At 44.4% G+C, this 22500-nt stretch overlaps 1 protein-coding gene across 1 annotated transcript; it reads right to left on the reverse strand.

Annotated features, from left to right (window-relative positions):
* Window positions 1–2141: 2141 nt before the first annotated feature.
* add3b (adducin 3 (gamma) b) lies at window positions 2142–21371 on the reverse strand. Its single transcript, XM_056609360.1, has 15 exons — window positions 21198–21371; window positions 20060–20311; window positions 16636–16780; window positions 15270–15421; window positions 14658–14738; window positions 14226–14375; window positions 13158–13301; window positions 12599–12697; window positions 9909–10082; window positions 7375–7662; window positions 6391–6507; window positions 5350–5439; window positions 4966–5089; window positions 4259–4354; window positions 2142–3810 (listed from the first exon to the last, which is right to left on the reverse strand). Exons 2-15 carry the CDS (start codon window positions 20246–20248, stop codon window positions 3578–3580), a joined length of 2082 nt encoding a protein of 693 aa, XP_056465335.1. The 5' UTR covers window positions 20249–20311; window positions 21198–21371; the 3' UTR covers window positions 2142–3577.
* Window positions 21372–22500: the final 1129 nt, after the last annotated feature.

Here is a 22500-nt window from a genome sequence, read left to right on the forward strand (position 1 = left end):
ACACACACACACACACACACACACACACACACACACACACACACACACACACACACACAAACACACGTAAGAACACCCACACACACACACACATACAAACAGTAGCGTCAGTGATATCATTGTACACACACACACATGTACCCATGCACATACACGCATGCACAGTTGCACATACACTCACACACACATGTAAGAACACACACACACACATACACAGACCATCGCTAGAACACACTGAATGAAGTAAGATTATACAAAAACATTTTCATAATAGAATAGTAATGCTAAAAGGCCATATCCTCTACCCAACCATGTACAAACAGCAGCTTAGTGTCTCTCTCACTTATCATGTTTATCATAAATAGACCTGATAACACAGTAACAGGGACAGGGATATGTTAGATATCTCAGACTTTTACCAAACGGGAGAAACTTCCATTCGGCGCAGGTTTGTGCTGTAGGATGGTGTGTAGGCTAACCTTGGTGTGTATGCAGGGAAGCTAGCTGTGGTGTAGGATGGTGAGTAGGCTAAACTTGGTGTGCATGCAGGGAAGCTAGCTGTGGTGTAGAATGGTGAATAGGCTAACCTTGGGTGTTTAAGCAGAGCATCTCACTGGGCTGGTTGTGTGTTGGCTACGCTTGGTGTGTATGCAGACGTGCAGCAGCTAGCCGTACATGGTGGAGAATGTGACCCCATCGCTAGTAATCTGAAAAGCTTCTGGATTACAGCAGTGGCCTTGGTGTCATAGGGCAGGCAAAGTCACACCGTGTGTGTGTGTGTGTGTGTGTGTGTGTGTGTGTGTGTGTGTGTGTGTGTGTGTGTGTGTGTGTGTGTGTGTGTGTGTGTGTGTGTGTGTGTGTATGTCCATGGGCATCTTTGTTTCTATCTGTTGCATGTATAAATGCAAATGTGTCCATCCATCTGTGTTGTATGCATGGTGCTACTATCTATCTTTTAAGCATATCAAATTAAGAAAGCCGTTCGTCTGTCAATTGTATATACATCTATATATACATCTATATATATATACAAACACACACATTTCTTGGCTTAGATGAGGCATCCCCCAGCAGCGTGTGTGCGGCCTCATTGTTTCAACACAATGGCTGCACTTTGGCCCTTAGGATCACAGACAGACTCCCCCCCCACCGTCACCTGCTCCTTGGGGAAAGCCCTCCACTCGTTAACCCAGCCGGGATACGATGAGAGGGGTGGGGGGATAATCTGGGGGTCTGATGCACAATGCGCTGCAAGGCAGTGTTAGGATAACAACTCAGGCTGCGGCACCTGTCCTTACTGATTGTTCTGCCCGTGTGTGTTTACGTTGCAGTAAAGAGGGAGGGGGGGTCTTTTTTCCCTTAAACTTATTTTTATTCCAACCCCTTCCTCGCCTGTGTCTCATATTTCGCCTTTGAGTTCCATCTTTCCGTTTTGTTTTGCCTGCGATCCGCTATTATTTTGAGGTGGCCGGTGCTTTTGACAGTGGTTCAGGGTGTTTGATTCCCAGGTGAACGGTTTTGGGTTTGAGTCCCAACGCCTGTTCTGTCCTGTAGCCATCAATCAGCAAGACGCCCCCTTATCCCCTTTTCTTGCTCACCTACAAACAACGTACATTGAATATATATATTTATATTTTTGCTTACCACAATGCATGCAGTGCAGTTGCGTGGTTGAGGCCCCCTTTGAAACACATGATAACTAACTGGTGGATATCTTTAGCCGGGGGGTAGGGGTGGGTCTTGGGAAGGTATTGGTCCTGCCACTCCCCCCTAGCTAGCTGGAGGAACACCTGTTGGTGACACCAAATCCCCCCTTTGTCTCCGTAGACCCTCTCGGTGGGGTAACCATGGTGACCATTCACACAGGCCGGCAACCGCATGATTATACAGCCACGTGTGCGAACACACACACACACACACACACACACACACACACACACACACACACACACACACACACACACACACACACACACACACACACCACAATTATCACTGAAAGGGTTTGGGGAGGGGCCGGTGTCATTGCGTTTGCTTTGTTTTAGAGTAAAAAGCTTTAATTCATCTCTGGGGTGCCGTATTGTCTTTGATAGGGAGCGTTGTTGACCTTTGACCCGCGTACGGGTTTTGAAGAGTTTTGAAGGAGACAAAAAAACTGCTGAACAGATGTATGAAATGTGTGGAATGTATTTATTTTAGAGGACAATCATGATATCCTACCAGCTTCTCAATTAAATTTATTTGAATTCAGGGCAACTCAATTTATTCAAGTGTCTGCTAAATGACAAAATAGTGCCAACTATCTGAATTGAATATATATTCATCTATTTGAATCTCAATCAAGGCAATACAGTCACATTTAGTAATATGAAGGAAACCTATTAGGTCAAGAAAAACCGGAGGTGTTTATTGTAGTTAACAAAACGCAAGCATTAAACAACCACTGGCATAAACAATTACCTTTAGCAATATCAGGTTCGGTTTAGACTTGTTATGAATTCAAATGTAGAATATACAATGAAAGGCGACATTACACAAGACATGTCGCAATGCACAGGTTTACATTTTTAATGTCATAGCAAATTTCCAACATTGTGACCGTTGCGCTATTTGGTTTACTATTCACAGCAAATCAGTTTCAACCCTTTGGGTCAAAGCAGGTCATTCACATTTTTTGAGCTTGGGATGTTCTTGAAAAAATGTCCTTCCCACAGAATATTGCCATCAACTTGCATTCTGATTTCAAAACGTTTGGAACAATCCAGACATGGCGCCTCCCTTTGACAGTCAAACGTTCACATTCATGTCATCTTCTTCATCTTATCTACTCTACTACCCCTTCTCATTGCTATTCAAAACATTTTGCTCACACTTTACTTTTCTGTCATATTACATACAAGCAGCAGTCAAGTAAAAAAACAATTCACACATATATGAAAACACGCATAGCTTTTCTGTATTATTAGTGGTGCGTTTGAATTGTTATTGTTAGGTATACGATATGAACCAATCAAACAAGTAATCTATTTAAAACATATGATAGGATATAAAACAAGCATTTACCATTACACTGCAGTATAAAAAAAAATAGGCCCAGACACAGGTTATAAATGATCTTCACTTTAAAGTTTAAATAACTACCCACCATCACACTGTATCGACTTAACAGCTACCCCTTAAATGTAGATAATCTGTAGTCGTCATACAAACATTAAACATAAGCCAAAGACTTTATCTTTGTATATAATATCCAAAAGGCCATATGATACTGCATTGATGATAACATTGACGTCTATTTAGTGTCTAAAGAAGCCAGTTCCATTGGGAAACCACAAAATATAGTACTGGATTCAACATGTAGGTGTTCAGATAACCACGACCATCCACTTTCCACTCAGTAAGTCAAGCCAAAGTGAGAAAGTAAAACCACAATATCGTACAGAACACTGTTTGACAATGTACATTTCAGTTAGCTTAATTTTCTTGGTCCGCTTTCATAAAAGCAAAGGAATGTATTGCGACTAAGTATTGAGATCCAATACAAGATTCATCCAGCCCGCCTATCTTATCCATTAGCTTATACATCGACTTTCTCGACTTTCTCCTTCTTCTTGCTCTTCCTCAGGAACGAGGGAGTGCGGAACTTCTTCTTCTTCTTCTTGTTCTCGCTTTGGTCGTCCCCTATCTTCTCTGCGGTTGTCATGGTGATCTCGACTGTGTCCGCCGTGCTCACGCTCAGCTTGGACACCTTGAGGCTAAGCTCCTCCTCCTCGTCGTCCCCCAAGTGGTTCCGCCCGTTTGTTACGGCATCTAGGGAGACGGACAAAGACCAACAGTTAAATCTACAATTTGCAAATTTACAATTTTGGCCAGGATTACATGTCTGCCCATTGGGTGCCTATTGCCCTGCTAAGGGATCCTTCTTCTGTGTATTATTTATTAGCCCTTAGTGTTAAGGGTTGAGTGGTGTTGTATAATGTGGGGATAAGAAGCCCTTTGAGGCTATAAATATGATTAGGGGCTTTACAAATAAACTCTACTGGAGTTTGACCGTGTGATCTGTGGCAGGAATTATCGAGACAGAGATTTAATCTTTATGAATCAACATATTTTGGTGGCCTTTTAAAAAAAGGAGTATGAAGGGAGTTCTTTCTCCTGGTCACCTATCAGTGCATTTGCCCTCATACGCATATGGTAACAGGTTCATAGTGACAACACTATCAAAAGCCAGACTATTTTGTCATCACACTTGTTGTACCGTTCTTGGCGGGCGTCATCAGAGGGGAGAGGGAGAGCGAGATGGTGGAGCCATCAAACGTGGTCATCTCATCGGCGTCCGTGAGGTCGTCCGTATCTGAGGCGAGGAGTCAGTCAGTTGTCATCACGCTTAGAGGTCAGTCATACTCTTAGAGGTCGCTTCATCACCCTTAGTGGTCCTTCATCGCAGAACGTGTTGCTCTAGCAAGTCAGTGCAGTGCGAATATGTATAAAGTGGTAATATACATGACAAGTTGTCTGCAAATCACCTACGTTTGAGGATGATTGTTTGGTTGCATCTATATTACGACGATCATATCGAGAGCAGAAATGATTTCCAACGCTCTACCCTAAGTGCATCAGTGTTATTAAGTAAGAAGTCTAAATAGGGACAAAAGTGTCAAATCCCAAAGACCAAAGAAATAATTCAGTCTGGCTTAATAACGGCTCATACTGGAGGGTGTAGGCGGTACCGGAGCTAGTGGTAATACTTAGTATAAGTATTGCAGTGGGTGGAGGCGGTGGGGGTACAAAGGGGATAGTGGTATGCCGTATTGGCTGGTGATGGTGGTAGAAGTGGTGTTGGTGGTTGTTATTGTAGTAGTGTAGGCTGTGGCACTATGTAGGTGGTTATATGTAGATGGTGGCTGATGGTAGTAGTAGTAGTTGGACTATGAAGGAGGTAGGTGGCGGAGGTAGGAGGTGTACCTTCGTGGCCCTGCTGCCTCCGCTCCACAGTGTCCTTGTACTCCCTCAGCTCTCTCTCCGTCAGACCGCTGAAGGGGTTGGGGGGCAGGGAGCGAGTCAGCTCCTCGTCCTCCACGATGAAGGCCTGGACCGCACAGAGAGAGGCGTTATCAAAACAAACATGGAGGACGGGCCCGGCAGTCCCTAATGGGGAGCTGCTGCCAAGCTAACTTAAGTCAACCTCTGTGGTTGTTTGAAGAAAACAAAAACAATAAACCAAGAAGTTTTCGTTAGAACGACATTCTTCCATTCATCCATGAATGTGTGATTGGACCCGGGGACTTTTAAACGGGCTATACTGCTTTATAAGTATGCTCAATATTTAAAATATATCAAAACACTCACAGGTCCTTTTATGGTGTCCACTACGATGCCAGCCAGTAATTGAGACTTGGGTCCCGGCGTCATCTGATCGCATCTGTTCTGGTCCCGTATCTACAAAAACATACACACACACTTACATTGTCACTGAGCAGAACCTTTGACCAAAAGGACAGTAACATTATATTTGTTAGATGCCGTTGAGGAGCAGGTCGGGTTAGTTTCCGTCTTAAACAAGGATGCCTACTAATGTGGACATTGGGGTTCGAACACGGAACCCTTGGGTTTGAGAGTTCGAACCCCGCACCACCAGTTCCCATCGCCCTCCCACTCTACACCAACATCACTTTCTCGATGTCTTCCCGCATTGGGCCTCGTGGAGGAGCAAGTGGTGGCTACATTCGCTCCGTCAGCTGATAAGGTCTTTCAGTAATGGCCGGGGACTCTGTGATTGATTATGTGTGAGACCCAGAGCAGGGGCCCGAGGGGCTGGTGTTTGTATCAAATCAATATTCATTTGCTTGAGGAATGAGTTTAGCGGTGAGTCTTTTACATAATGGAGGACGCAATGTTGCTGCCGTTTGGGAGGGCAACCGTGAGACACCTAAAGAGCTGGCCAGAGGGCAGGGCCAATCACAGACGGCACAGGTGACTGCATGCTGGTAGCCATGGTTACATTACTGTCAAGTCAAGTCAATTTTATTTGTGTGGCCCTTAATCAGAGTTCCAGTCTCAACAGGCTTCGCAGGAGGACGAGAGTATAAGACCGAACCCTAAGCCCTCTAAAGGCCCAGGGAAAACCACAGCTCCTCAAACCCACACTTAGGGAGTCTTAAGGAGAAAGGCAGGATTACATTAGGGTGTTACACCATTTTAACATCAATACTTTTGTTTACACTAAATACATTGGATTTTGAACTCCAAACCCTTCAGCAGAGTCTAACACCCTTACACAGGTAAGGGGTCAACCCTATGTCCATTTTTGAATTATTAAAACTGTACGTCAATTTTTTGGAATATGTGATATGTTAAGTGTAAGTAAAAGTTATGTATTGTCCAACTGACCCTGTTCCTCTTGTCCAGAACATCTGTGGGATTGGTGTTGAGAGGAACAAACTGGTTGAGATCCTCAATCTTTATGGGGGTGCCCCTGTTAGTGCCCGGCTCAGAAGACTGCATCCACTGAAATAGGAAATATACCAGAGATTGTGAGCGACAGATTCTTTTTTTAGGGGGGTTAAACACAATGTTGAAATTACATTTTTGACAGTTGGATTGATTCTTATCATTGGATTCAATATCTTCTAACGGTAATTTACCAAATGTTCACAAGGGGGCAGTGTTATATCAAGGAATATAAAGGAGTCTGGGTTTATTCAGAATGGCTGGTTGGGAGGGTCTAGAGTAAACATTGAATGCACTATCACCACACACACACACACACACACACACACACACACACACACACACACACACACACACACACACACTCACACACACACACACACACACACACACACACACACACACACACACACACACACACACACACACACACACACACACACACACACACACACACCAAACTGTCAGCATGCTTTGCCGTTATTCATTTTTGCATAAACTCAAAATACCAGAAGGCTTCGAAGACCAGTTTGTATTAATTCTCATGGTATTATTTACTAATATTTCATAATCTAGTAGACACAGTCATCAAATAGCAACCTACAGTTATTTGTTTCTTTACTTGGCCTGGGAACCGTACAGACAAACTATTTTATTATACAATATTTACTAATTTGGCAGAAACCTTCCGCCAAAGCATTTAACAATTTGTTAAGACTGCTGACAAATGATTAACCTTGTTTTCGGACTTCTATGGCTACTCTTTCCAGATGCGCTTTTTCCTGTGTTTGTAGTAATTCCATCTCCAGTTCTGATTGTATGCTTTGATGGGTGTGTCGGATAAAACCATCTACTGCTCAATGACTCTCTCTCTCTATATATATAAATATATATGGATGAAAAACGGTGCCAAGCGGTACTCACGGTGGTCTTGGTGTGGGGGCTGCACTCCCCGCTGGCGGAGCGCTCCGGGACATGGACCTTCAGGTAGCTGTGGGGCGAGGTGAGCCAGCGGGTCCTCTCCTTCTGCTGCTTCTGGGCCAGGAGCTTCATGGGGCTGGCCAGCATCTGGCCGGGGTCGCCGTCGGCAACGCCGCCGCAGAGCGCGTCCAGGGAAAGGGCGGACACCGTGGCCGGGATCTCCACGTCGTTCTTGGACGGCGGCTTTTCCCGCACGATGGGGTTGCGGTGGGAGTAGCCGGTGCGATACCCCTGGAGGTTCAGAGAGAGAGACACTCTTTGTTTTAGTGTACACGTAGAGGCAAAGGGAAACACCTTTCGACTATCCCGGCTTCTCCATAGCAGAGAACAATCTAGTCATGAGATCAAGACTGGAGTGGCCACAAAAAGGTCAGTGCGACAAAGTTTCTAAAGAACCAAACAACTGGAGTCAATGAGTAGACTGGTCAGTAGCTTAGTTTGGCGTTTTCATAAGAAAAGGTGCATAATCGTTGTTATATTGTCTGAATTAATTAAATATTAAATATAATATTAAAGTATTCTTTAATAGGGTTATATTTAACAATTATTCGCTGAGGGTGAGGTGAATATACTACACCTGAACACTCCAAAATTAAACAAGATAACACTTATTACCGGCATTTATTTGTTTTTATTAGCGATTCATTTGTTTTTATTAGCGTGACGAGATGACCGTCACGCTATCACGAGTTTGAGATCTCAATCATGGCATTGCCCAATATCCCGATATAGCGAACCAATCAAATTGCGCCATCTTAGGAGGTTCAAGTGTAGCATATACTAATATTGTATATGTTCCCCTCGTTTTAGCACAATATATATTTGCCTGTTAGTCTTCTTCGACCACTGTATGTTGTTGGTAAATGTATCGCTGTTTGCTGTTGTTAAGCATCCTTTTGTTTGAAAAGCTGAAATATAGCTAAAGGCAAAAATAAAGCTTTTCTTGCTGGTATAACGTTAGAACATTCCAGTCCATCTAACGTCCCAGCGAGAGCCACATCCTCAGATGATCTCTCCTCTCTCTCTCTCTCTCTCTGTGTGCACTAGAGCAGAATGTTTGTCGTACGCTGCTGCGTGGGATTATGTTCTTGAAATAGACAAGTTGATAATAATAGGAAAAACAACATGGCCGATTGACAAAATTAACATTGTTAATTTTGGTTAGTAAATATATTATGATGGCTTAGTATTAAGAATAGTGTCAATTTGGGTATTCAATCACGTTTTCCATTATCAAGTTTCTCTTGTTTTTTTTAAATGTTTCTTGTTAATTAGTGTTTTCTTTATAAACAAACTAGCGTCATAGAAGCAGCGTAGACTTGTTCTTCCCACTGTTTCCCACCAGCCTCTTGCAGTAATAATTGTGCATTAAGGGGGTGCTGGCGGTCTTTGCTCAGCCCCTGCCTGTGTCGTTCTCTGCTCTATACCGTTTGCATAGGAGGTGGGCCGCAAAGGGTCTTGATGACAAGGTAGTGTCATCACCTAAAGTCAAATGCAGGGAAGAACTGCACTAGAGGGCTTTAAGGCATGGTAAAAACTCTCTTTATAACATCAATAAATCAAACCAGTACGCACTGTGTTGATGGAGCATGAAGAAGGGTTAGGATGGCGGGGCTAGTGGGCGACGCCGCGGTCAGTTTTTCAGAGAAAACTGTTCAAAACATACCAGACGGCAAACCAAGACCAGCCCACCGGCTGATGTGTGTCGGTGTCTGTGTGTCGGTGTCTGTGTGTGTGTGTTCATTCCATACAGTGCTCCATGCCATCTGGAAGTGAGGAGGAAGGAAGGGGTGTGTGTGTGTCTGTGTGTGTAGGGGGAGGGGGGGATATGTGTTCTGATCACAGCTGCAGCCCCCACCACCACCACCAGCACCAGCACCACCACCACCCAACAGACCACAAATAGCTACCACAACCCACTCTCTTCAAACATATAATGTAGTATAAACACACACACACGCACCACATATGCACATACACGCACACACGGATACACATGCAGACACACACACACATAGGCACTTGTTAAGAGGATTGAACATGTACTTCATCGTCCGGCACTTGTCATTGGCCGATAAAGACAGTCTAGCGGTTTGATGGATGGATGGATGTAACCAATAGCGGTCGTAGCAGAGCGACGGTAAAGATGTACTGAAACTATTCCAGAACTAGGTCAGAAGTGGGGTTTCTTTCATGTTGTTTGGTTTAAGGGAGAGTTAAGAAAATGACGCCAATTAATTTCACACATAGCTTCCAGCTATTATACCAAAACAGCATCTGCCAATAATAGGACTGACAAGCTATGTAAAAGAAAAAAAACGAAAGTATGCATGCACTTCGTTCTCCTTCGGATCCACTGTTGTGTCGCGTTGTGTAATCAGAAACATCCCAAGGAAGTTGAGGAGGGGGAGGGAGGAGGAGGAGGAGGAAACATCATTGGTAATGCAGTGGGTGTGGAGAGGTCAGAGGTCACTCACCAGGTTGTCTAGCATCCTCATGAGGGACTCGAACTCGGCCTCGCCCACCTTCCACTTGAGCTCGTTGTCAATGGTGACGCCTCCCGCCGCAATCCCCTGCGTCCGCGGCTTCAGCCTATCACGGTCCAGCACCACCAGGTTGGCCACTCCCCCAGAGCACCTCAGCGCTCCGACCTGGAGGGAGACGAGATGGGGATGGGATCCAATGAAAACGCCGCACAGCTCTTACGTTTTTGTTCAGGCAAAGGAACATCCCACTGGTTGGCGCGCTGTTTTACTGAATATCAGCAGCCCTGCAGACAGAGCACCGAAGATAATAACATCGGATCTGGGTTCCCTTTGCGGGGGTCCGATATGGGTTCAGCTACCGATTGTCAGATCTGGGTTCTGAGGTGCTAAACCCAAATGGTCAATCTGTGAATCAATGCAATGTCGACATGATTATTCAGTGATTTGGCAAATGCTTTTATTAAAAGTGTCTCACGGTGAATTCATTGAAAGGACATTAAAGGGAAACTTCACCCATTTCCATGAAGCTTTGTATCGTTAGAAACCCACTCATATTTTTGAATGGTCATGCATCATTACCTTATTTTCTGGAGAGACTGGAGAGATCCATATCGATCTCCAACACTTCCTGTTTAAGCTGACGCAATATGACGATTTTTGCGTAGAAGTAAATAGGAAGTGTAAGAGAGGAGGATTCTCGTAAGACTACAAGCACTAGTCCCACCCCCTAAAGGGGGTGGGACCCACTGACGCTACAGACCTATTAGAGCAGTGCCAGTGGGTGGGACTTCACCAGCAGAAACTAACATCCACAGCATCTGAAGCTAAGCTAACAGAGTTTGTTGATAAAACGGAAGTACAATGGCAGGAGGTACAGGATCTGACAAAGAAGATGGCACCATGCAAAATTTCTCCATTTCGAAAGAAATACAAACAAGGACTAATTCACTGAGTTCACAAACTAATACTCTTCACTAGAAATGTTGTGTGAAATGATTTTCAAGCAGTCTTGGTAGATGGAACAGCGAGGTGTCGGATAGGCGGAGATCTAGATCAGCGGGAATGGCCAGCGAAGCTGTGCATCGTGGTGCATGGTGGGAGTTGTTGTCTTCAATCCACAAGCGCCAAAAAGTCACTTTCTGCCTTTTCTCGGTCAAGACGGCACCAAATAAGAATTTTATTTTATTATTCGACTACTTATAGGACCCAATTTCAATAGATATTCATGCCTCCACCTGTGAAATGCTCCTTTAAGGAGCAGATAAGGTGGTTCGGGCCCCCTGCTCTAGGAGCCCCAGAGGTTAGGCTGCAGATTTGGGGGTAACCAACCCAATGCCCTGCAGCTGGACCACACCTTAAACACTACACCATCATGCCCCCATAAAAGTACATCACGTGTTTCTGCATTTGAAGTTTAACAAGACGTTGTAAAAAATGGGCAAAATGGGCCGTTATATAGAACTGGCACATGCTATCTATACGTTGGGTGTGTAAACGTGTGTATGTGTACGTTTATAAATATATATATATATATATATATATATATATATATATATATATATATATATATACCAGTCAGTTATTTCTGAAAAGAAGCGTGCTGCTTGTTGGAATAACAGGCCGTTGCTATGGCTGCAGCTCTTCAACTGTAGAATCAAACTGAACATTTGTATTTTAGCAGAAGCAATTTAATCATTTTTTAATACTATTTTGTTGTTATATTATGTGCACAGGATTGATTTCTTTAGTGGGTAGCTATGTAATAAGCGGGATACTATACAGGGTGATTCAAGGGGTTTCATTTTCAATAATGTCCATCTGGCCTTACATTCTACCTTACATCGCTGTATGAGGTGTGAGTGCAGCTGTCTCATTGTTGAGGCGTAGGAGCAAATATGAAAGCAGCTCAGAAAGAGATGCAGTCCAAACAGCGAAACCCTTGCGGCACGCACAGCTAACAAAGGAAGGGTCTGAACAGCATTGGCTCCACCAGGCTATGGAAAGCAGACTCTAGATCACATATTTAACCAAGCTCTGCTCACACACAGACTTAGCATATTGTGCACTTCACTTTCAGCACAGGTGATGCCTTCAAAGACTAAAAATAGCCGTGCTGCAGTGCATCGTGTCCTTAAAGTGCTTTCTCCAAGTTTAGAGCCAAGAATGGATTTTGCATTATGAATATGTTAAAGAGTAGAATCGAACATATGTCACCTTATCATGCGGCCATTCCACATAGAATCACAGTACACAGTAGCGTCTACGCAGTGAGGCAAACAAACACAACCGGTACACTCTGATGTCCACAATTGTTTGGTTTAGTCTATTTGACAATTTTTGAAATAGACCAAGACACCTGGTCATAAATAAAATCAACGAGGATGATCACGACAAAGTTAGAAAAAGATTTCCATATACGTAACCGATTGAACACAGTCAGATATAGACACCCTTTTTGCAATACATTTATGTGTGTACTGTACTCTATTCATCAACCTTTCTTTTTCTTTGCTAATTAGCCAATGATGTGTAAACCGGGATAATGAATCATATTAAATTGTACACCATAATTGTCAAGAAGTAATGCAGACTCAAACCAAACCATGCAGTCATCCATCTTGGAAAAAACCGTGACACAGTTCTGTGTCACAGAGTAATGTAAACAAAGGGTTTTGTTGTACCTGAATCTCGCAGGCCTGCTGGGAGTGGTAAACATAGTGGAAGGCCTCCTCTATGGTTTCTCCCAGAGCCACCAGGCCATGGTTCTGCAGCACTACAACCTGTAGAAGGAACACTTGGTTACATACATTACAGTCAATTATTACATACAATATGCACTATCTGCCATTATAAATGTCTGTTCAAGTCTGCATTTATGTCGGGGCCAGGACAGTGTCATGCTAGGGTGTTCTGTATCCCAGACAAGAGGGGTTGGGTCCTAACCTGTAGGCAGCATTAAGCCGAGACGCCCTATTCCCTAACTGCTCCTTTATGACCAATATTGACTGTATGTGGTCTCGGATAACAGCGTTTACTAAAATAAGCAAATGATTGCAATAGTTATATCCTTAGAGGTGAACTCAGAAGTATCCTTGGAGGTGTGTAATAGCAAAAATTACATACTAAGAAATAAAGCATTGCAAAATAATTATATTAGTTATTACATAACGATTATAACACATCCTAAACAAGTATATAAAAAGGTGTGGGGAAGCATCTGGCTGTGATGCGGGGCGCCACCTTGGCGTTTGGACCCAGAGCCTTCTGGAACGCCATCTTCTCGTCCCTGCCGTCCAGGTCGCCGTGGTAACCGAAGTAGCTGACGTCGCCCAGCAGCAAAGCCTCCTGGGAGATGGGCAGGAGGCCGCACTTCATGGAGGACACCTGCGGGACGCCGAGAAAGGGCCGACTCTTTACTGACGACTCTTAGGCACGGTGGAGGAGGTGCAAAACAGTCAATGACAATTCAACATCCTGGTTGGATATAGCGCTGTTCTTATTTCGCTATCTCCTGCACTTGGGGCAGTAGCCAGGATGTCGGTCTGCCAGTAGGAGGAAACGCATGCAATTACATTCATTAAACTGGGGGCATTTTGAGTCCATATTCATTCATTCATCTCATTCTAAATGTTTTAACTTTGTGCATTTAAGATGAGATTTGGACTAGGATCTATTCATAGCACTATTATGTAACGTGTAAACTGTAATAAGTTGTTTGAAGGGTTTGGGTTTCCTTTAAACCTTTTCAATAACAACAGTACAGCACCGTCATAAACGGACAGACACAAACAACAGGCATCATAAAAAAAGGTCACGACTCCAACTGAAGCACCGTCACGCCGCTGCTCACAGGATTGAACTTAAAACGATGCTCTGTGTATCATCTGCTGCGCGCTATAAAACCTTTACAGCCCAACCTCAAAGGCGTGGATCACTCTAATGACAAAGGAAGGGAACATAATGAGGGGTGTACAGGGGGGAGCGCGGGGTCCGGGGAGCGCTGCACTGAATCTTGTTTACGTCTCTGTTACAGATCCAACACACACACACGCACACACACACACACACACACACACACACACACGCACACACACGCACACGCACACACACACACACACACACACACACACACACACACACACACACACACACACACACAGACACAGACAGACCCACACACACACAGACACACACACACACAGACACAGACACACACACACACACACACACACACACACACACACACACACACGCACACACACACACAAACACACACACACAAACACACCTACACACACACAGACTTACAGCGGCGGTGGCGGGGGTGTGTATGTGCACGATGCACTTGACATCAGGGCGCATGGCGTAAATGGCGGCGTGAGGCGCAAAGCCAAACATGTCCACGCCCAGATCGGTGGAACCGCGCTCGACCACTTCGCCGACGATGTTCACCTTCACCTGAGGGAGAAGAGAGGCAGGGGATCAGGTTAGAGGAGGAGGGGGGGGGGGGTGGGGGGGGTCATGTTCCGGAACAGCCAGGGGGTGAACGGAACCTAACCTACTTCCGACTCCATCGTAATAGCAATCTGAAACATTTGGAGCAGGACTTGAAATACATAGGTCCCTGTCGGTTCATTTCCGGCAAGGTACGTTGGGGTAGAGCTTTCAGCCATTTCCTTTTACTTTCCAAACAGATACGCTTCCACCCTCCGGCTACACCTTGATGGACATTCTACTTACCAGATTGGCTGCAGAGACCTCCGCAAAGGACAGACCCTGGGGACCCATCAGAATGTGATCCTGCTCTTTGCTGACTCGTATCTTTGGAGTAAACAAAACCAAACACAGGCTTTATAATGAGTCTCTGATGGCATAAACTCTTTATTTTATTTTAGACTTTTACTCTTTCGACTTTCTATCATCCGATCATTCAATTATCAACCATTATAACGGTACATACGGTTAAATATCCTGATATTGTAATTTGTCATGAGTGAAATGGTAAGATATCACCACACTTTTAATGGAGTTTTATACTTTCCAACTTCTTTTGATTATTGATGAAGCATATCTATCAGTAGAAAAGAAACATCAATTTTCTGACTCCACAAAAGGAAAGGGCAGGCATAGTCCAAATGTACTTGTATACTTGTATTTGTGTATTTGGTTCAACCATATGAACCATTTCTGTTTATTTGTTGTCATCCATGTCATCAGAGGGCAAGTAGGGGCTCAAGCTTCTTGCTCAAAGGTCCCTACAGATTAGACTGCGGGGTTCAAACTCAGAACCGTTGGTCTGGGGGAGTCCCCCATTCAAACAGTCGGACCGTTGACTCAGAGGAGGGTACTCACGGTGGCGTAGGAGCTGGTGAAGCGGGCCCAGCTGAAAAGGTCCATCAGCCGGTAGAGGCTGGCCAGCTTACAGCGGCTCTGCTTCTCTCCCTTCACGAAGGACTGGGGCTCGGTGGCGTGGAGGTCGTTCACCGGCGTCACCGTCCCGACGCCTGCACCAACACCATCATGCAAGTAATCAACAGGGATAAATAATGAATGGGGATATTGTTATTATTTATCCATTTAGCAGGCGCTTCAGTTCTATCCAAACCCAGTGATTTGAGTTACATGTCATTAAGGAGCCGTTAGGGGTCATCAGTTAGGGGTTACTCAACAATGCCCACAGGTTAGGCTGCGGACATTGGGAGATCGAACCCAGTACCGTTTGACTCGAGCCGTGTACCCTAACACTACCATGCCCCCCATCCATATGCCTTTAATACCCTTCTATAGGATACCCTATCTCTGATACCTTCTGAACATTAACTTTTGTCAATGTTCACTGTAAACTAGTAGCAATCTATTCGACAGTATGCATAGCAACATGCCAAGTGTTGTACACATGAATGCCTAATCCAATCTAGCTAACACATGCTCCCTTATCTGTGTGTTTGCTGGTTACAAAACACAGTTATTCTATTGGCAGCACACAAACGGGTAATTATGAGAATGAGTCCTCCCAATGTACCCACACATCACATGGTCCTTATGTATACCCTAAATGGCGAAAACCTCAACGTGGCATTTCTCCTCCACTCTTGCAACTAGCTTTGGGCACTTTTATGCCGCATTACTAAATAAGGGCAATTTACTAAAAAAAATAAGATTCTCTTGGTAATGGCCTCCTAAAAAAAGAACCTTTGGGAGAAAACTGTTTGGATGTGGCTTTGCTCCAGAGCCCGGTGTTTACATATTTAGTCAGATCGTTGACACTTGAGACGTTTTAAGGTTTTTAAAGCAACACGGAGGGGGAAACGACGGCGCTATCCTCTATCGAGCACGAGGGGGGAGGTAACTGAAACATTCTGTATGGGGAATGTGGTCAACAACAACAACTTTTGGGCCCGTTCAGCTGCTGAGTGGTGCGCTGGTCACAAGGCCCTGAGCCTCTCACTTAGCGAACAATAACCATATTCAGACCGGGAAATAAAGTGAAGGAAAGCAAAGATGAGTGCAGCAGTGCACAGAGGCCAGAGGGGAGACGCGTTTCGCACAAAGACGGATCCCCACACATAGACACACACAGATAGACCAATGGGTCACACACACATTTATATACATGGACACATACACACACACACATATATATGTAAGGACGGAAACACACACAAACCCCCCAGGTAGACATTAAGGCACAGACACACACACACACACACACACGTACTGCTGGGGGAGCTGAGGGGGCCGGCGCCCCCCATGGTACTGGCTGTGATGAGGTCAGCGATGTGTCGCAATGCCAGCAGGCCTGCTGGGCTGCTTCCCTTGGTAGTCTGGTCCTGGATCAGGCCCTCCAGCTCCTCTTTAAACACCTACAGAGACAGGGACATTCAGCTTAGACATAGGTATGATGGATACAGGTCAGATATAGTGCGATATACCGTCAGTGATGTTTACAGAAATGGAGGAAGGCCAGTCATGCAATGGCCCTGCTCCCAGGAAATAGTTGGATCATTCAACTCTATCCCAACCATAACCTCATTTTTTTTTTTCTTCAACATCTGGGGTCCACCAAGGATTTAGTCTAGGCTGCTTCTGTTCAAGTGGGAGTATGCAAATTCTTTACATACTCCCACTTTCCCAAAATTTTGAACAACAATATAGCCTACCAAAATGATTCAGAAGATAGTCAAATATACATTTCTTTATCAACAGGTGACTATGGTCCAATGGATTGACTCATCACATGCATTGAGCAAATCAATGCCTGGATGTGCCATCATTTACTCAAGCTGAATAAAGATAAAACTGAAATTAGTATTTTTGGTGCCACGGGTAAATGCTTGTGCTGAATCTCATCATTGAAGACTAAACACAAAGTCCCAAATCGTATAAAGCAGTGTATAAAGAAGTGAAGTGTATGAGGCACTAAATGGGTGAGGACCAAAGTACATGTCTGATCTGTTTGTGTGTTATTAGAGCTGTTCTCAGGTCATCAGGGACCGGCCTGCTCACGGTTCCCAGGGTTCTGATCACAGCATGTTGAAGCAGCTTCTAGTTTCCATGCAAAACAGATCTGGAACACTTCCAGAATATGTGAGGTACAAGAAATAACTCGTACCTCATCAGTACTCCAAAAATAATAGAAGATGTTTCTTTATTTTTTTCTTGTCCTTTTAGTTTTCTATCACTTCCTTTTTTTTAAGCTCTACGAATGGCCTTGTGTTTGAATGGTGCTTTATAAATAGTTTGCCTGTCTTTACACAATTGTGTAAAGACAGGCAAACACAATTGTATTAATTTGTAACTTATGTTGTACCTTCCTTTACTTTGTGTACTTTTGCAATGTCAATTGTGTGTTTTCTTTGCCACCCGAGGCCTTTCACACAGAGGAGAGAGAGAGAGAGAGAGAGAGAGAGAGAGAGAGAGAGAGAGAGAGAGAGAGAGAGAGTGTGTGGACTGATCAGTTACCATCGGGGTTAAACAGGCAACCAGTAGGTGGCCTTTCCCACAGGAACTAATGTTAGGGGAAGTAAATATTAAATTGATTCAATTTAACAATGGGTGATCCTTCTTCTTCAGACAGGAACAGTAGGATGTAGATATAGACACAATGCCATGGATATGGTGTGCTTGACTTCCAGGCCAAAGATTCAAACCCAAACTAACCCAGATTCTAGGCCATTACCAGACCTAGGTCCAACCCTCTACCTGCGGAATAACAATACAGTAAAATCGTAGTAAATAGTAACAGACTTAAGAAAAAATAGGCTTAGTGCCGCAATGTTGCGTATATCCGCGCCTCGAGTGCATAGCATACCAAAATGGGTTGTGGATGGTGCAGATTTATCTCACAAACACTTTGATTGAGCTCATGTGTCTCTTTCCGCTGTGAATTCATGAGAGGAGGTGAGAAGGAGGTGGGCACGACAACATATCACTGCAATCCCTGTTTGTTTTGTGTGTTTGCACAGCCTAACCTAGAACCTCTTCCCCATTTCTCTCTCTTTTACCACCTTTCTCTTTGTCAGGAGATGGGGGTGAACAATCACAGACCTTATCAAAAGTAAAAAGAAAATCTATCTCATTGTGTGTATGTGTGTGTGGGTGTGTGTTTTTCGTGTGAGGGCATATGCGTCTTTGTTCAAGACTCTCGTTTGTGTGCACGAGTGCCTTTGTCTGTGCTGGGCTATATGCGAGTCTGACTCTGATGCGCGTGGGCATGTGTCTCTCCGTGTGACATGACTCAAGGAGAGAGAGAGAGAGAGAGAACTTTGTTGTTTATATGAAGACCGCCTATCAACTTACCCCTGCAGAGAGTGGCTTTGAGAAACCAATCCTTCCCCTTCGAAAAAAGGTTTTCTCTCTCTCCCTCTGCGCAGTCAGGCTCGATAGCGTTCGGCTTATGCTACAGTTCCCATGGCGACGCGCCGGCCGCTCCACTTGTTGGGCCCGTTACGCAATCGCAGGCAAAGTGTGTGCGTGGGCTCATCTTATTTCCATCCACTTCAGAAACCCTGTGTCTGTTCCCCTGCTCCTATTTAATCAGCTTCACGATGGCGGTGGATTAGAGTTGATAATAGAGAGCGATCTGGTTAACTTATTCTACGTAGCTGGTCCCTGGTTCTATGTCTTTTACACATGACCTCTGATAACTAACAGCAACGATCCTGAGAAGATCATAACCGACGACCGCCGAGGCTGCCCTGAATCAACACTGAATCGAAAACAGCAGATTAAATGCAGTGGATCCTGCCTCCATGCCTTCTTTCTAGGAATACGAACGGCAGCAAAGTTAGATGGCTGTATGACATACTTTAAACTCAAACGTGTCAGAGAATATTTGAGTGATTTCTGTGCGCCTTGTCTCCAAACAATGACACATTCCATCGCCTGCCGCGTGAATCCCAGCGAATAAAAACACTGAATACTTTGCCGCTGTTATTCACCTTATACCCACAGGGCGGGATTAGGGACCAACTGGACGTGGGGGTATGTGCATTGGCACGGCACTGTACTTTGATAGAAGTAGATTGCGGATTCTACAGTTGCCAGTGCACAAGAAAATATATACCATAAGTTATATTTAGAGCTAGGGTCTATGCATTACCTGGGGAGGATCTGTCTGTTCTGTACTGAGCTATGTTGTGTATATGAGCTGTAGAGGATCTGTCGGATCTATAAAGAGTTAGGGTCTACATACTGGGCTGTGGAGGATCTGTCTGTTCTATATACTGTAGAGCTATGTTGTGTATATACTGGGCTGCTGAGGACCACTCTGGTCTATACAGAGATAGGGTCTACATACTGGGCTGTGGAGGCTCTGTCTGATCTATATAGATCTAGGGTCTACATACTGGGCTGTGGAGGAACGGTCTGATCTATATAGATCTAGGGTCTACATACTGGGCTGTGGAGGAACGGTCTGATCTATATAGATCTAGGGTCTACATACTGGGCTGTGGAGGAACGGTCTGATCTATATAGATCTAGGGTCTACATACTGGGCTGTGAAGGATCGGTCTGATCTATATAGATCTAGGGTCTACATACTGGGCTGTGAAGGATCAGTCTGATCTATATAGATCTAGGGTCTACATACTGGGCTGTGAAGGATCAGTCTGATCTATATAGATCTAGGGTCTACATACTGGGCTGTGGAGGATGTGGGTGACCCTCTTCTTCTGCTCCATCATGGTGAAGTCCTCCTTGAGGTCCGGGGACAGGGTTCTGGAGCGATCCGCCTGGTCGATGCGGTCCACAAAGCGATCTTTGGGGTGGTTGCTGGTCAGCGAGAGGGTCAGAGACCCGGCCGCCGGTCTCACGTCAACTAGACTCATGTCTCTGGATGTGTTACCCTCTCTCTGTCTCTGTCCTGTCGGGACGTCCTGGAGGGTTAGGCTCTGGGTTGCGGAAGAGAGAGGGGGAAAGTATGTCAAAACTCAGCACATTATGGATAGTAATCTACGAAAAAGGGTATTGTTAAGGTAATAACATCTGATGTTACTTATCTTATACTTAACAATGAATTTATTCCAACCATCCAGTACAATAGAATAAAATTAGATCAACTAAAAGAGATAATTTAGTTATACTTGCAATGGATGTATTGTTTATCTGAATCTGTAGACTTTGTACTACTAGAGTTTAGCTGGGGTTTTCTTTTTCACGTACGCAAAACACACACACACACACACACACACACACACACACACACACACACACACACACACACACACAGACACACACACACACACACACACACACACACACACACACACACACACACACACACGCGCAAATACACAACCGCCATCAAATTGAGGTAATGCAAAACGGCTCTTGCGCTTAGGGGTAGATGAGTTGGGGGATGGAGTGAAAAACGGTTTACCTACAACTCAAGCAAACAACCAAGCAAATACAAAGACCACAGCAGTGGGCCTCGCATGCAAATGAGATACTTTAAAAGAGTTCACACATCTGCTCGGCTGGAGGGGTGGGGATGGCTTGTAGCGTTAGGGAGAAGTACACGCAAATGGAAGAAAGCAATACAACAATCGGAAATAAGGTATTTCAAACTGCGATGGAAATCTGTCATAAGCGAAAAGTAGTGCGTAGATATTTGGAGAAATAACAACCAGCAACAAACTTTCACACCCCCAAAAAACGTTTAACATTAAACTCGACTTTGTGTGAGAATACCTTGGTCCGCAAAAGAAACAGACAACTTGCTAACTAAACACCGATTGAAAACAGATTGCAAAGAGCCCAAGAAAAAGAAGAAATTACCTGCAAAGAAACCCTTCAGTAGTAAAATAAACGATACCAAGGATATTGAATCTCCTATCCCGGATAATCCTCGAACATTCAAACAGTTGTTAACATCGATCTTCGACTATTTCTGCGGTGTTGTAGCGCTCATCCGTGCAGCGTGTGGAGGAGGTTGGCTGGCCGACTGGGAGATGGAGCAGAAAGCGGGCGGCCGCATGGAGAGTGTGGGTGTGTTTGTGTGGGAAAAAGAAAAGTGACCATGTGACTTACATTTATCCACCCACAACTAGGCCCTCTGTGCACTTTTTACAGTTGGCGGGACAAAAACCTGGGGCACACACACACACACACCTTCACACACACACACACACACACACACACACGCACACACACACGCGTACAAACACACACACACACACACACACACACACACACACACACACACACACACACACACACACACACACACACACACACACACACACACACACACACACACACACACACACACACACACAATACACACACACAATACAATGGAGTAGTAATAATAGAGTAGTACGAACAATGCAATACCTCTAAGGTTGGAGCATTCGTCTATGATTGGAGGGATACTTTTTTTGGAGGACTTTTGACTACGACTTTTGACTTCAACTCTATCCAAACAAACTTTATGAGCAATCGAAAGTATAAATTTCCCTTGCCAAAGATGGGTAGTAAACACAAGTCGTTAATGTTTTAAGTGCAATGAAGGTTTTATTTCCCCATCATTATGTTGAGAATCTATTCCTGTTCCTGATTTAAAATATATTGAACCCAGTGAATATAGCCATTTTAAGCAGCTCAATCTTGTGAAGGATTGTAGACATATATTTGCAATGTAACAACACTATGAATTCAATCATGGCATGTACATGCATTAATGAATGCACATATGCACCAATACGGTGTTGTATCATTTAACATACACACAGACACACGCGCGCACATACACACACACACACACACACACGCACACACACACAAACACACACACACACACACACACACACACACACACACACACACACACACACACACACACACACACACACACACACACACACACACACACACACACACACACACACACACACACACACAGATATCCAGATTTGAGACGGTGTGAAGGATTGGATCAGATACTGACAACAATTCCAGGAAGGGGGCTTGGGGGAGGAGCATCAGATATGTAGAGGATATATGGGTTGATTGATGTAATGAAAACCAGAACTTTCTCACTGCAGAAAGCTATGCAACCCCCAGAATTCTCCTTGTTACC

This window comes from Gadus chalcogrammus, chromosome 15, assembly GCF_026213295.1.
Source record: "Gadus chalcogrammus isolate NIFS_2021 chromosome 15, NIFS_Gcha_1.0, whole genome shotgun sequence".
NCBI lineage: Eukaryota > Metazoa > Chordata > Actinopteri > Gadiformes > Gadidae > Gadus > Gadus chalcogrammus.

What these genes read in the sequence shown, in the direction of transcription:
- add3b (XM_056609360.1), bottom strand. Translation starts at nt 20,248, where the DNA reads ATGAGTCTAGTTGACGTGAGACCGGCGGCCGGGTCTCTGACCCTCTCG. An exon ending in CCCCCTCAGCTCCCCCAGCA is followed by an intron (nt 15,422 to 16,635) that starts GTACGTGTGTGT and finishes GTGTTGGTGCAG; the next exon opens with GCGTCGGGACGGTGACGCCG. An exon ending in ACACCCCCGCCACCGCCGCT is followed by an intron (nt 13,302 to 14,225) that starts GTAAGTCTGTGT and finishes GGCGTCCCGCAG; the next exon opens with GTGTCCTCCATGAAGTGCGG.